Below are 15795 nucleotides of genomic sequence, written 5' to 3'. Positions count from 1 at the left end.
ACTCTCCCCACTGCGCATGCGCGGGAAACTGTCGGCGGCCGCTGACGCTCCAGCGCATGCGTCGCATTTCCGCGCCAGCTGGCGGGACAACAAACACCATTTCTGCCAGCTGGCGGGGCGGAAATCCCTCCGGCGCCGGCCTAGCCCCTCAATGTTGGGGCTCGGCCCCCAAAGATGCAGAGCATTCCGCACCTTTGGGCCGGCGCGATGCCCGTCTGATTGGCGCCGTTTTTGGCGCCAGTCGGCGGACATCGCGCCGTTGGGGGAGAATTTCGCCCCAGATCAACTGTAAGGCAGCTGCTCGACTTAGGAGAATTGGCATTCTCCAGAAACAACCTATAAAAAAACCTAGGTTAGTTTATAAGCAAGATATGTCATTGACACAACTAGAGCATCTGTAAGTATGAACCCACCACTGTGAACTGCTTTCTCTGTATCATAAAATTTGTTAAAACACACACACATCAACATTACTGGACAGGTCAGTGCCAAAACAAAAATAGAAATGATTTGACATGAGATCAAGATTATTCAATACTCAGTACCTTTTGTTGCATCCATTCCTCCAACTGCAAACAGCACACCTACGGTAGATTTTCTAGGTTTAGTCCGAGGACTCTGCAGCATATTTCGTCGCTCTGGTAGCAGGTGATATTTCATTGCTTCCATAATAAGTTTTTGGCATTCAATATCATCTCTAAATAGCATATTGTTCTCCATGTCCGCAAGAAACTATTAGGAACAATTCAAATTCAACCAAACTTCGATTAATAACCAAAAGAAATGCAAAACATTCACTTTAAGCAGGAAGGTAAATAATTTCACACTGTTATAAAACTACATCTTCTTCACTTTCCTTCTATAAAAAGATAAATTTCTTGGTTATATATTTTGTATTAATTTGGAGTACAGAGATTTTACTTTAGAATGAACTTAAACACTGAAACTATTAACCAAAATCTGCTTCAATAAACTCCTGCACTTTGTGTTCTTTCAATGAAAAACAGATTATTATCACTTAAGCAGGAACAGAATTCCATATTCTCTCAGATAGGTTCATCCCCCATTTACAAATTCTAGGGAAAGACCTCTCAGTGACACTGTACGGCTAATTTTCCGGCCGAATTGCACCTGGTGCAAATCCGGCTATGTTGGGAGAGTAGTGGGAGAGACCAAAAATGGGATCAGCACCAAACAGTGGGTGATACTTCTGGCCCACTGCAGCTGATGTGATCTGGTTCATCCCATGGGTGCGAACTAGATTAGCATGTTAAAAAAGATTAACAATTCAAAATTGGCTATAAGCCGAATTCCCCTGGCTCCCGCCAATCTCCCACCCACCGGCACAATGGGAGGCTGGCGAGAATCGCTACTGGTCTCCACCATTGGAGATCAGGGGCGAGATTCTCCGACCCCCCGCCGGGTCGGAGAATCGCCGGGGGCTGGCGTGAATCCCGCCCCTGCCGGTTGCCAAAGTCTCCGGCACTGGATATTCGGCGGGGGTGTGAATCGCGCCGCGCCAGTTGGCGTGCCCCCCCGCTCGATTCTCCGGCCCGGATGGGCCGAAGTCCCGCCTATAAATTGCCTGTCCCGCCGGCGTAAATTAAATCACCTACCTTACCGGCGGGACAAGTCGGCGCGGGCGGGTGCCCCCACGGTGGCCTGGCCCGTGATCGGGGCCCACCGATCCGCGGGCGGGCCTGTGCCGTGGGGACACTCTTTCCCTTCCGCCTCCGCCACGGTCTCCACCATGGCGGAGGTGGAAGAGACTCCCTCCACTACGCATGCGTGGGAAACTGTCAGCGGCCGCTGACGCTCCCGCGCATGTGCCGCCCCGAGATGTCATTTCCGCGCCAGCTGGCGGGGCACCAAAGGCCGTTTCCGCCAGCTGGCGGGGCGGAAATTCCTCCGGCGTCGGCCTAGCCCCTCAATGTTGGGGCTCGGCCCCCAAAGATGCGGAGCATTCCGCACCTTTGGGGCGGCGCGATGCCCGTCTGATTGGCGCCGTTTTGGGCGCCAGTCGGCGGACATCGCGCCGTTTCGGGAGAATTTCGCCCCAGGAGTGGGATTCTCCGAGCCTCCGCCCCGAAATCACGCTCGTCGCGGGGGCAGAAAATGGGTGTCAAACCTGCGATCGGGTCCGACGCCGCTCCCGCAATTCTCCTGTCGCCAGAGAATTGGCGCGAATCGGGGGCGCGTGGTCAACGCGGCGCCGGTCAGGGGGCATTGAAAAAGCCCCCCTAGGCGATTCTCCCAAGTGGGGGGGGGGGGGGGAGAGATCCAGGACTGCCAGGGTTCTAATCGGGGGCCACCGGTCAGTGTGCACGTGCGATCTGGTGGGCACCTATGTTGTTGGTGCCGGTCCGCGGTGTGGGTCGGCCATGTTGCGCGGTGCGGCCGACCGAGGCCGTCGCCGTGCGCATGCGCGGACCCCGACTGGAAGTGCGGAGCTCCGTATCGGCAGCCGGAGCTGCGAGGAGCACTCCGGGGCCCTGCTAACCCCATGGAAATCGCAGAATAACCCTAGACTAACTCTAGGTATGTCCCAAGTGATTTGCGCGCGTTTTTATGCGGGCGTAGGGACATAGCCCCATTACTGGAGAATTCCGCCCCAGACGTCCTGACCACGCCGGGGGCTCTGAGGACATAGCAACCCCCAGGTGGCCGGGGACATGGCATAGCAGTCCCACCCTGACAGTGTGAATATGGGGGAAATGCCAGGATGGCACTGCCTAAGGGCGAGGCCTGAAAGGGACAGGGTCTGAAAGGGGGTGGAATCGGAAGGGGGCTTTTGGCAACCCCATAACTTGGTGTCGCTCACCTCGGGAGTAGGGAGGGGGGCACGCTGGTACCAGCGATCTGGGGGGGAGGGTGGCATCTTTGCTGGAGAGATGGGGGTAGTGCCTGAAGGGAGATCCATTGGGAGTGCACCGATGCCAGCAATCCTGATGGGGTGAGGGTTTGGTGTTGGCGGGGGTGATGGTGATGGTGTGAGCACTGAGGCCCCAATGTGGGCCAGGAGGGGGGTGGGTCTTTACTGTCACTTTGAGATCCGGACACCCTTTCTCTGTGAAGCCAGGCTTGCCGGTGTAGTTAGGCCCAGACTCTTTCAGGATCATGCAAATCACGTCCCCTTCCACAAAAGTGACTAAGTGCGGGAAGATCTTGATGGGAATTGTGCCTGAACAGGTGGTGCAATTTGCACTGATTTTTCCTGCCTCTTATTTTTTCGGAAAATTCTGCCGTGTGTAAAATGTTTACGGACGCATGTCAAGCGAGATGCAGTATAAGGGTGTTCAGGCAAAGCAAGAGTTAATGACGGACTGGCGAACAGTACCGCCCATGGTATGATGTAGAGGGTCACATGACAGTAGACCATGTGTAGTAGAGTCTGGAAGAAGCCAGCATGGAGACAGCACCCATGCAGGACTGTACCTCAGATGGGTAAATAGTGTTTAAAAAAAAATTCCAAATAAGAGGCAATTTAGCGCGACCAATCCACCTACCCTGTACATCTTTGGGTTGTGGGGTGAGACCCACGGAGACACGGGGAGAATGTGCAAACTCCACACGGACAGTGACCCGGGGACAGGGTCCAACCCGGGTCCTCAGTGCCATGAGATAGCAGTGCTAACCACTGTGCCACCCTGCCCGCTGGTATGGGTATATAGTTATGGGTCACCAATGAGCAGTTTATGTCTAACCATATAACCCTCCAGACTACTTAGTGAGACGCCAAACAACCTCACAGCATGAGACACAAAAGCTTCATTCAGGATCACATTTTTAGTTCTTTGACTAGAGACTTGATGTCGCACTCATTTGTTCAAATTCTGCGTGCTACTTTTATACATCTGTGTAGAAATTGGTTGATGCTGCGGAATACATGTTCAGGCCAGAACAAAGTGCTTATTGTCCTGAGTTGACAAGAATCTTGTTAAAAAAGATATCCAAACTGTTATAACCCACAAGTATCTTACAGGGTGGGAACAATTAACTTCCCCGTGAAGCTTGCAGAATATGAGCTCCCTGGTTAAGGGGGCGGGGGACCTCTAAACAATGTATAATTTTATGGTATATAAAGCTGGCCAGTTAGGCACTGGCAAGGCAGACCCAATTGGGATATCCTGTGTGATGTATATAATAATTATTGTCAATAAACAACGTTTCTTTGAACTACCTAGTGTGGACTCCTTTGTGGCCTTATTAAACTGGCATTGAGGATCAAACTGGATAGTTCTCAACACTGCTACACCATCGGATAAGCCACCCATTGGATAAAGATTGGATTTCTCTTTTCATTATGCCTCTGTTTGGATGGTTAAATGTCTTTGACGCCAGCTTGGAAGACTAGAATCAGTACGCGGAGCGAATGTGCTACTTTTTAGGGCCAATAATAATACGGAGAATGATCGCCAGTCATCCTTTTGAGTGCCTCTGGCACACATACATTCAGAGTGATACGAAATCTTACCTACCCAGCAGCGCCCGAACGCACACCTTCAACCAACTAGCCACTCTAGTGGGGCAGTACTTTAACCCAATTCCATCCGTTATCGTACAGTGCTACCGTTTTAATACCGTGGAGTGAACCCCGGGTGAGTCCATCACTGAGTATTTGTCACCGTTGCAAAAGATTGCAGAGTTTTGCAAATAGGGCACTGCCCTGCAGTAATCAATGCTACCACCCAAAATAAACTATTGGCCGAATCTTCCCTGAATCTACAACAAGCCATACACATTTTGCTGTCCCAGGAAAGGACAGAGTGAGGAGTGCAGGAAATACAAGGCATGGAAGTAAATGCCTTGAGGTGCACCCCCCACCCCCCACCCTGGCGTTGGACCCCTGCCCACAGATTTCAGAGGATTCTTCAAACTTTGGGTAGAGGGGATGTTATAACCCGCAATTATCTTACAGGATGGGAACAATTAACTTCCCCATGAACCTTACAGAATTTGAGCTCCCCAGTTAAGGGGTGGGGGGGAGCTCAAACAATCCACAGTTGTACGGTATCTAAAGCTGGGCAGTTAAGCACCGGCAAGGCAGACCCATTTGGGATCTACCGTTTGCTGTATATAGTAGTTATTGTAAATAAACTAAGTTTCTTTGAAGTAATCGGTGTGGGTTCCTTCATGGCCTTATAAAACAAACTGTTCCAGGCAGCTGTCTTCTAGGAAGAACCTCAGTAATTGTCCTAAAAAACAACCGCTGCGTCAAACATCAATATAACAGACAAATATGAAAATAATCACTTGTATTCTGTAATGCTCCTTACTTACAGGATAATGGCCTGAAAATCTGAGCTTATTCCTGTGGTCTTCCACTAAGACTTTGACAGGAGTGAGGCCTGCAATACCTCAGCGACTAGGAGAGTGTGGGGATCCATCTAAGGTGAATACATGTCCAAATACAAGGGACAATTTTTTTCTCCACAGGTTACAAGTGGTCTCTTGAAATCTAGACATCATTCTCCCTCAGACCCGGAAAACTTTGTGGTTAGTCACTGAACCAGATCCCAAAACTGATTCAATCCCTGCAGATTTTCAGTTTTAATGCGAGAAAAGAAAAGAATTGTGGTGGACAACAAGAAAGAGGATATGGAAGCTCGGATTGAAAACTGAAAGCACGGTCAAAAGAGGAGTGTTGTGAGGAGATTTTTTGAAACAGGGAGAGGTGATTAATCGGGAGTGGACTGGACAGAGAATCCCAGATAGCAAGAGTAAAGTAGCTAAACAAGGAGCTATCAATGTTGAAATGGAAGAAAAAAAGTACCAGGAGGCACATGAACAGACGGGGTATAAAAGGATACAGGCGGTTGGTCTAGATAAGACTCATGATCGGCGCAGGCTTGGAGGGCCGAAGGGCCTGTTCCTGTGCTGTATTGTTCTTTGATGTAGTGGCAGATCAGAGGATTGGGATTAGAATAGATAGATAGGTCATCCAAGAGAGTTAAGTGCATTCCAATCACTAAGTACATTCCAGTCACTCAAGCCTGTGATTGCAATGCACTTACCGCTCTTTGATGTACTTGATGTTTGTAAACATTGGGGTTTCACCACTTGGAGACACTCATCCATGAAGGTAGATGATGATCAAGGCTGCAGCTGGTTTGTGGAAGCTGCCAATCACAGCCCAGTACTAAAAAAGAATGAAGGGCTTGCAGCTAATAGATGTGTGGGGTAGGAACACAGGTCACAGCTGTTTCCTGCAAGGGATGGACAGGTGGAGCTTCCAGGTAAGTGTTGCAGCTGTAATTTCTTTCACTGCCCCTGTCTAGCTTCCTAGCTTCCAGGCAGGGGTCTCTTTTCCGGGGGTGGGGAGGGGGTCCCTTTAGTTAGGGGGTCTCTGTGGGTGGGTCCCTCTAGTTAAGGGGTCCCTGTGGTGGGGATCCTTCAGTTAGGTGGTCCCGGGTAGAGGGTGTCCCTATTCATGGGGCCCTGGAGGTGGGGGGTCTCCTTATTAAGGGGATCCTTGGGGGGGGGGGGGGGGGGGGGAGGATCTCCCTATTCATGAGATCCCTGGGAGGGTCTCCCTATTCATGGGGTCCCTGGGAGGTCTCCCTATTAAGGGATCTCTGGGGTGAGTCTCCGTATAAGGTTTGACGCCCAACATCAATCCCATTTTTGGCTTCACGCCCAATTCACTGGGCCATTGAGATTCGCCCTGCTGGCTAAGGGGCCCGGAGAATCCCCTCCTCTAGCGGTTTTCACATGTATTCAGACGATGCCCAGCTCGACCTCACCACCACTTCTATCAGATTTTTGAGCAGCTGTTCTTTCTGACTCCAGTTTTTTAAATGAGGTTGGCTCTTTGCTCTGAAGAGCTTCCTAGAAAGACCAGGTGCAGGGGCAGTGCTCAGACAGAGCACCTGGTCTTTCTAGGAAGCTCTTCAGAACAAAGAGACAGCCTCTTTAAAAAAAGTTTAAATATGAAATATCAATGTAAAAAGAAATCATCAATTTCTAAGTTTCTAATAATGAAAGTTAATCACTATATAAGTACTATTAAGTTAGGAACATGTATCTACTTTGTACAACTAGCAAATATTTGGTCATGTGCACATATTCAGGTCTTCCTTTTCATGTCTCTTTTGTTTTGCATTAATTTATGGGATGCAGGTGTCGTTGGCAGGACCAGCATTTATTGCCCATCCTTAACTGCCCTCCATTTCAGAGAGCATTTGAGAGTCAACCACTTTGCTATGTATCTGGAGTTACATGTAGGCCAGACCAGGTAAGGACAACAGATTCCTTTCCTAAAAGACATCAGTGAACCAGGTGGGTTGTTACAACAATCAACAAATGGTTTCATGGTCATCATTAGACATTTTAATTCCAGTTTTTTAAATCGCTGTGGTGGGATTTGAACCTGTGTACCCAGATCTTGTCCTGGGTCTCTGGACTACTAATCTAGTGACAACACCACCTCACCACTGCCTCCCCTTGTAATATTTATGAACAATTGTTGCCCTGTTATACACACGGTCACATTTCTTTTCAGATGATTTCTCCCTGAAATTTCACCAAAATCTAAATTAAATAAACTTAATGGGCGGGATTCTCCAACCCCCCGCCAGGTCGGAGAATCGCCAGGGGGCAGCGTGAATCCCGCCCCCGCCGGCTGCCGAATTCTCTGGCGGCGGAGTTTTGGCGGGGGCGGGAATCGTGGTGCGCCGGTCAGCGGCTGCTGGCAGCGTCACCCCTCGCGATTCACGGCCCGTGATGGGCCGAGTGGCCGCCCGTTTTCGGCAGATCCCGCCGGAGTAAATCACAACAGATCCTTACCGGCGGGAACTGGCTCCACGGGCGACCTGCAGAGTCCTCGGGGGGGGCGCGGGGGGATCTGGCCCCGGGGGTACCCCCACGGTGGCCTGGCCTGCGAACGGGGCCCACCGATCCGCAGGCGGGCCTGTGCCGTGGGGGCACTCTTTCCCTCCACACCGGCCGCTGTCAACCGCCACCATGGCCAGTGTGGAGAAGAACCCACCTGCGCATGCGCTGGGATAACGCCAGCACACGCTGGCGCTCCCGCGCATGCGCCAACCGGCAGAGGCCCTTCGGCGCCGGTTGGTGTGGCGCCAAGCCCTTCCGTGCCGGCTGGCGTGGGGCCAAATACGGAGGATTCCGCACCTTCAGGGCGGCCCGACGCCGGAGTGGTTCACGCCACTCCTCGGCGTCGGAGTGGCCCGCCCGCCGGTGCGCGGAGAATCCCACCCAATATTTTTGGAATATTGTCAGTACCCAAACTAGTAATTTCTACTATATATCTTTAAAATAATGAAATAGAATCCTGAAACTAGTGGTGGAGTTATTCCTTGTAATGGAGGCATACGAGAAGATGTGACAATCAGAAGACCAAAGTCATCCACCAGCAAGCTCCAAATGCCCCAGCCCCATTGATAAGGAGTCAAGATGTGTGCCTGGAAAACATGGAACACTTTCAGTACCTTCGAGGTATTCTTTCACAACAGCTGACATTGATTAAGAAATCCAGCAACACCTGAAATCTGCTGGTGCAGCCTTCGGCCACCTGAGGAAGTGAGAGTTTGAGGATTAAAACTGAAACCAAGCCCAAATGGTCATGATCCCTTCCTTGTTAAGATGGACAATATATAGGAGGTACTGGTATCATACCATCAACGCTCCTAATTTTACATATAAACTGGGAGAACAGACACACCAACATCAGTGTCCTCTCATAAGCAGGCACCACAAGCATTGAGGGTCGAATTATCCATAATCACCTTCTTTGGGTTGGTTAGATAGTTTGGATGTCAGATACCAGGCACCCAAAGCAAGACTTCTTCCAGCGCAGTCAGGGCAGGAAGGGTCGAAGTAAACTTCAATGATGTGCTGAAAGCCACCATGAAACAATACAACATTGACATCAACTCCTGAGAGACCGTCTTGGATTGAATCAGATGGTAACAATGTCTGTGGGAAGGATCCCATCATTTTGAGACCCAACAAAACAAAATGATGGGGGAAAGCAAAAGCGGCAAAAAAAACACACCATGACTGGAATTGATAATAGATGATCTGACATTCCACTTCTCATCAAACATCCGACGTACCATAATTTCTGCAGATGCGGAATCGGCCTCATCAGCTATCTTCAGCCTCATGGGAGACATTCATCTTCGAGAGCAAGGGATAGCCAATAATTAGAAAAATGATAACTGAACTTTAGTTTTCCTTTAAAAGACACGTGGCTTTTACTTTCCCAATATTAATTAAAATGTTTAATAGATGGTTGAAATTGACAGGTGAGCAAGACGTACAAACATATGAACAAGGAGCAGGAATAGGCCATTCAGCCCCTTGAGCCTGCTCCACTGCTTAATAAAATAATGGCTGATCCGATAGTAACTTCAAATCTGCATGCCTCCTACCGCGATAACCTAGCATCCCATGCTTACCTAGAATCTATTCACCTCTGCTTTAATTATATTCAAAGACTCTGCTTCCACCACCTCCTCAGGAAGAGTGTTGCAAAGACTCACGCCCTCATCTCAATTTTAAATGGGCAATCCACTATTTTTAAACTGTGATACCTAGTTTTAGATTCTCTCACAAGAGGAAACATCCTTTCCGCATCCACCCCACCAAGACCCCTCAGGATCTTATGTTTCAATCAAGTTGCATCTTACTCTTCTAAACTCCAAAGGTGGTCTCATTAGTGCCTTGAACAACTGAAACGTAATCTCCCTATTTTTGTGTTCAATTCCCCTTGCAATAAACAATTACATTCTATTATCTTTTCTAATTACTTGTTGTACCTGCATACCAGCCTTTTGTGATTCATTCACTAGGACACCCAGATACCTCTGCATCTGAGCTCTGCAATCTCTCACTATTTAGATAAGCTTATTTTTTATTCTTCCTGCCAAAACTGACAATTTCACATTTTATTCCATTTGCCAAATCTTTGCCCATCACTTAACGCATCTATATATTTTTGTAGCCTCCTTTTGCCCTCTTCACAACTTATGTTCCTGCCCCTATCTTTGTCTTATTAGCAAATTCGGCAACCATCCTTTCAATCTCTTCATCCAAGTCTAAATTATAACCAGTTGAGGTCCCAGCACCGATCCCTGTGGCACAGCACTTGTTACATCATGCCATCCAAAAAAATACCCATTTACAGCTACTGTCTGCTTCCAGTTAGCTAGTCAGTCTTTTATCCATGCCAAGGTATTACCCCCTATAACATGAGCACATGTTTTCCGTAATAACCTTTGATATGGCACTTTATCAAATGCCTTCTGGAAATCTACTACAGTACCTCCCCCGGTTCCCCTTTATCCACAGCACATGTTCCTTCCTCAAATAATTCCAATAAGCTGGTTAAACATGATTTCTCTTTCACAAAAGCATGTTGAATCTGCCTGGTTACCTTGAGGTTATCCAAGTGCCCCACTATAACTTCTTCAATAATAGCTTCTAACATTTTCCCTACAACAGATGTGAGGCAAACTGGCCTGTAGTTTCCTGCTTTCTATCTATCTCCCTCCCTTTGGAATAATGGGAGTTACATTTGCTATCTTCCAATCTAATGGGACCTTCCCCGAATCTAGGGAGTTTTGGGAAATTAAAATTACGCATCAACTATCTGACTAGTCATCTCTTTTAAGATCCGAGGACGAAGCCTGGGCACGGGCTCTTGTCTGCCGGCAGCTCCAACAATCTACTCAATACAACCTCTCTGGTGACTGTAATTTCCCTGAGTTCCTCTCTCCCTTCCATTTGCTGATTTATAGCAGCTTCTGGGATGTATCGTCTGTAGTGAAGACTGATGCAAAATACATGTTCACTAGCTGGTGGCTGATGGATCATTATCAAAGTTTCAAAAACTGATGAACCAGATCAATGCATATAGGTTAAAGATCAGGGGCGAAATTCTCCAGAAACGGTGCGATGTCCGCCGACTGGCACCCAAAACGGCGCAAATCAGTCGGGCATCGCGCCGCCCCAAAGGTGCGGAATGCTCCGCATCTTTGGGGGCCGAGACCCAACATTAAGGGGCTAAGCCGGCGCCGGACGAATTTCCGCCCCGCCAGCTGGCGGAAAAGGTCTTTGGTGCCCCACCAGCTGGCGCGGAAATGACATCTCCGGGCGGCGCATGCGCGGGAGGGTTAGCAGCCGCTGACGGCAATCCCGTGCATGCGCAGTGGAGGGAGTCTCTTCCGCCTCCGCCATGGTGGAGACCGTGGTGGAGGCGGAAGGGAAAGAGTGCCCCCACGGCACAGGCCTGCCCGCGGATCGGTGGGCCCCGATCGCGGGCTAGGCCACCGTGGGGGGCACCCCCCGGGGCCAGATCACCCCGCGCCCCCCCCAGGACCCCGGAGCCCGCCCACGCCGCCTTATCCCGCCGGTAAGGTAGGTGGTTTAATCTACGCTGGCGGGACAGGCATTTTAGCGGGGGGACTTCGGCCCATCCGGGCCGGAGAATCGCGGGGGGGGGGGGGGGGGGCGCCAACCGGCACGGCGCGATTCCCGCCCCCGCCGAGTATCCGGTGGTGGGGAATTCGGCAACCGGCGGGGGCGGGATTCAGGCCAGCCCCCGGCGATTCTCCGACCCGGCGGGGGGTCGGAAAATCTCGCCCCTGATCTGTTGCAGAACGTAATACAGTGGGAATATCTGCTAAAAATAAAATAAAATGAAAGGAAATCTTCAAGCAGAATTTGAAATCTGCTTTTATGGATCTAAAGAACTGTATGAAGTGTGATGGATGATTTTTGTCACTTCTCATCATGGATGTAATAAATCAAGTATACACGGTGATTGGGTCCTATGGAGTTCAGTATGTGCTTCCATTATTACTTTAAAATCATGTGTTAAAAAGATGAAAATATAACCTAAAGCTATTAGGAAACAGAACCTCACCCCAGATTTCTCGCAGGATCTGAAGAACATGGATCTATCAACTTTGTTCCAATCATTCTTGCAGATGAATGATCAAAAGCACTAGAAATATTCAGTTTTGCCTTCCCCACTATGAAAAACACACTCTTTCTGTGCATCAAAGTAAAAGTAACTTGTTGATAGATGAAAGAATGTCTTTTGACTTCAAACTGTACATTCTGATATTCATTTCCACCATCAGAAATAATGTGTGAGAAATAATGAAGGACAATGTTTTTAAGGCCTTTCCAGATCACTGCTTTAGATGGTACAGAAACACAAGGTCACCTCAATGTAGTGTGCAGGCAACAGGCACAGCTGAGAATCGATGGCTTAAAACAGATAGCAAGGAAGGGAAAGGAGAAAAATGGGGCATAGGAGATGCAAAGTTTTAACAGATATAGAAAAGGAGGCAAATAATCGGCAGATAGGAGATCAGAGAGGGAGAATGGCAATTGAAAAAGGAACCTTTTGAACAGCACTGCGACTATTACACAGAAAACAGAGGAACTAGAAAACCCAAGTACAGTTGAAGGGGCATAATTTGGTTGCACCCAGTTACATATCCCAGAAGGAAAGGAAAAAACAGTTCAGACCAGTATTCTTATTTGCCCCTTTTACAGGTGTTCCATTTTAAAATATACAAGACCAGTTCAGACCAGTATTCTTATTTGCCAGTTTAAATTTAAGCAATTAAGTAAATCGTGAATAAAAAAGTTGGTATCCATTTATAATGATGATCTTGAGGATATCGGATTGTTGTAAAAATCTATTTGGTTCACTAATATACATTAGGGAAGGAAATTGGCCATCTTGATCCAGTCTAGCCTTTATGCAACTCCAGACCCATAGCAATTTGCTTGGCTCTTAAGTGCCCTCTGAAATGGCCCAGCGAGCCACTCAGTTGCAATAGAATGCTACTAAATTGAAAGAATAAAATTAGACTCCTCCGTTGCCCCCTCTTGGAATGCCCTGTATCACCAGCAGGTCAGACTCACCTGTGGTGGCAGCACAGGCAGAAGGGCGTGGCACTGGGAGTCCTCAGTACTTCCCAGGCCCCCACTAAGCTTCACGGCATCAGGTCAAACAGGAGCAAGAAAACCTCCTGGTGATTACCTCTCTCCCTCCATGATGAACATCACTTGGAAGGAACACTGAGGGGAGTTAGAACACACAGAGCAAAATTCTCCAATTTTGAGACTAAGTGCCGTGGCAGGGCGGGAAGGTGGAGTGTTTCCTGCTGCAGAGGCTGGCCATGCCAAATCTTCCAGCCCTGACCTCATTAACTATGTACCCAGGTATATTACATCATATTCAGTGCCAAGCAGGCCTGGATGGCACGTAGTCTGCTGTCGTGTCTGGGTGCCATATTAAATAGATGTCACTATTGAAGAAAGAGGTGGACCTACTGAAAATGAAGATAGATCTCTGGGAACATTCTGAGGCTGGAAGATGCACCCCCTCCTTAGTTTAGGATGCCTAATCTAGAAGGTCCAGCTGCAGATGTTCCCTCCATCCACTGCCGTAATGTTCCAGGGTTCAGGAATGCGGTCGGCCTCCATCCTGACCTCCAGAGGCAGCCCTTGGCATTGTTCCGGTGAGTTCTGACATCTGCACGCCACATTGTTCCAAACAGGTTTTGTGTGTTTTCCTTCCAGCATCGTGGAGAATCTGGCGTGGACAGGTTGGGCCTTCATCTGCATTCCATTACCGGGATACAAATGAGGTCGATGTCGGCTTCTAGTGGGTTTTCCGACCTGCCATGGGAGATCCCACTGTAAATTCGCACCAGCGTGGAACTAATTTCTGAGCCTCCCACCATATTCTCCCCCCCACACCCGCCACCAAACCTGCCAGCAGGGTCTTGGGCGAATTCAAACCCATAATTTACTCTGGGTAGGGTTTCCAAAATTGATCACCAAGAGTGGTCCGGTAGCACCACTGCTGACCAAGCTGGCTGAGCTCTGAAAACAAAGCTGACATCACACCCAGCAACAGGTGCTGAGAGAACCAAGATGAGGCAAACCTGACCAGGTCTTTGTCAATCAACCTCTGCAGGTGAAACTGTTCATGACTGATGGGCAGACTTTGTGAAGATAAAGGCCACTGAGGATATCCTCCATAGTGTTGTATGGCATTACCATCATGCAATAGAGGGTAGATTCAGAACCAATCTAACATCTCGATACTGTGCCTAGATGAGCTTTTTAATTCTGGATTCATTTAACTAACTGAGTTTAAATTTCCCAGCTGCCATTGTGGGATTTGAACTCATGTCTCTGGTTGATTAATCCATGCCTTGTATTACCTTGTCCAGTAACATGACCACTATGCAACTGTACTCTGTCTATGGTAAGCCACTGTGTTCAGATATTAGAGGTTGTACGGTAGAACCTGCACTACAGGTTCACCTGGGCCCCTGCATGCTAGCTCCGCCCAGGAGCCGGGTTATAAATATGCGTGGCCTCCAGCTCGCAGCCATTTCGTCAGCTGCTGTGGGAGGCCACACATCTGATACTATTAAAGCCTCAGTTTGGATTCAACTTCGTCTCCAGTCAAATTGATCGTGCCTCACTGTCTACAGACGATCATCAGCGAAGTGATAGAAGATGTCATGGACAGTGCTATGGTGCAGCACGGTAGCACAGTGGTTAGCACTGTTGCTTCACAGCTCCAGGGTCCCAGGTTCAATTCCCGGCTTGGGTCACTGTCTGTGCATAGTCTGCACATTCTCCCTGTGTCTGTGTGGGTTTCCTCCGGGTGCTCCGGTTTCCTCCCACAAGTCCCGAAAGACAAGCTATCAGGTAATTTGGACATTCTGGATCCACACTCAAGCGACGCCAGAAAGGACTTCCAGCACGTAGTCCTTTCTGTCGTCGCTTGAGTGTGGATCCAGAATGTCTTTGCAGATGAAGGCCCAACCTGGCTAGCTTGTTTCGAAGCGTATATCAACGCGGCGCCGACCCCTGTTCCAGAGGCTCAGAAGATTCAAATATTGTACTCCAGACTCAGCTCCAAAGTCTTCCCGCTGATCCAGGATGCGCCCAATTACGCTGATGCCATGTCTCGACTCAAAGAAAATTATGAGCAGAAGACGAACACGCTCTTCGCCAGACACGCGCTCGCAACGCGTACTCAACTACCTGGTGAGTCAATCGAGGACTTCTGGAGGGCCCTGATCCCACTAGTTCGGGACTATGACTGCCAGGACGTTACAGCTAAGGAGCACTCAGATCTCCTTATGTGGGACACTTTTGTAACTGGGATTGGGTCTGATGTTATCAGGCAGCGGCTCCTAGAAGGGGCCACGCGCGACCTCGCAGAGACAAAAACACTAGTGCTTTACATGACAGTCACCCTGTGCAATGTCCAGTCCTACGCCTCCAACCGCGCGGCCCACTCCTCCTACACTTCATGGGCCCCACAGGCAGCCGCCTCAGCGGGGGCGCTACCCACCCAATACGCCTGCGCTACGCGCCAGCCAGTGATCTCCGGGGGGCCCGATGCTATTTTTGCGGCCAGCAAAAACACCCCCGCCAACACTGCCCGGCCCGCGCTGCCCTTTGTAAGGCCTGCGGGAAGAAGGGCCACTTTGCAGTGGTGTGCCAGGCCCGCTCAGCGGCCGTGGTCGCCCCCCCCCCCCGGTCACGGACAATGGGCGCCGCTATCCTCCTCTCCTCCCCAGGCCATGTGCGAGCAATGGGCGCCGCCATCTTCTCCCCCACACAACACGTGCGTTTCATGGGCGCCGCCACCTTGCTCCACTCCTGCAACGTGCGTTCCATGGGCGCCGCCATTTTGTATCCCCCAGGACCTCCGGGCGCCGCCATCTTGTCCACCCCGCAGCACATGGATACCAACGGCGTTTCAGGACCCCAACTCAACGGCCG

The 15795-nt window shown here is 49.6% G+C and overlaps 1 protein-coding gene across 5 annotated transcripts in view; it reads right to left on the bottom strand.

Annotated features, from left to right (window-relative positions):
- The window catches only part of klhl5 (kelch-like family member 5), a 252038-nt gene that overhangs the window by 43538 nt on the left and 192705 nt on the right, over positions 1-15795 (bottom strand). For all 5 annotated transcript variants that reach the window (XM_072496580.1, XM_072496579.1, XM_072496578.1 and 2 more), the window contains one exon: positions 546-732. In XM_072496580.1, the coding sequence (XP_072352681.1) occupies positions 546-732 (187 nt within the window). The remainder of the gene's footprint in view (positions 1-545; positions 733-15795) is intronic.

This window comes from Scyliorhinus torazame, chromosome 3, assembly GCF_047496885.1.
Source record: "Scyliorhinus torazame isolate Kashiwa2021f chromosome 3, sScyTor2.1, whole genome shotgun sequence".
Lineage (NCBI taxonomy): Eukaryota > Metazoa > Chordata > Chondrichthyes > Carcharhiniformes > Scyliorhinidae > Scyliorhinus > Scyliorhinus torazame.
This window is presented reverse-complemented; position numbering and strand designations above follow the sequence as displayed.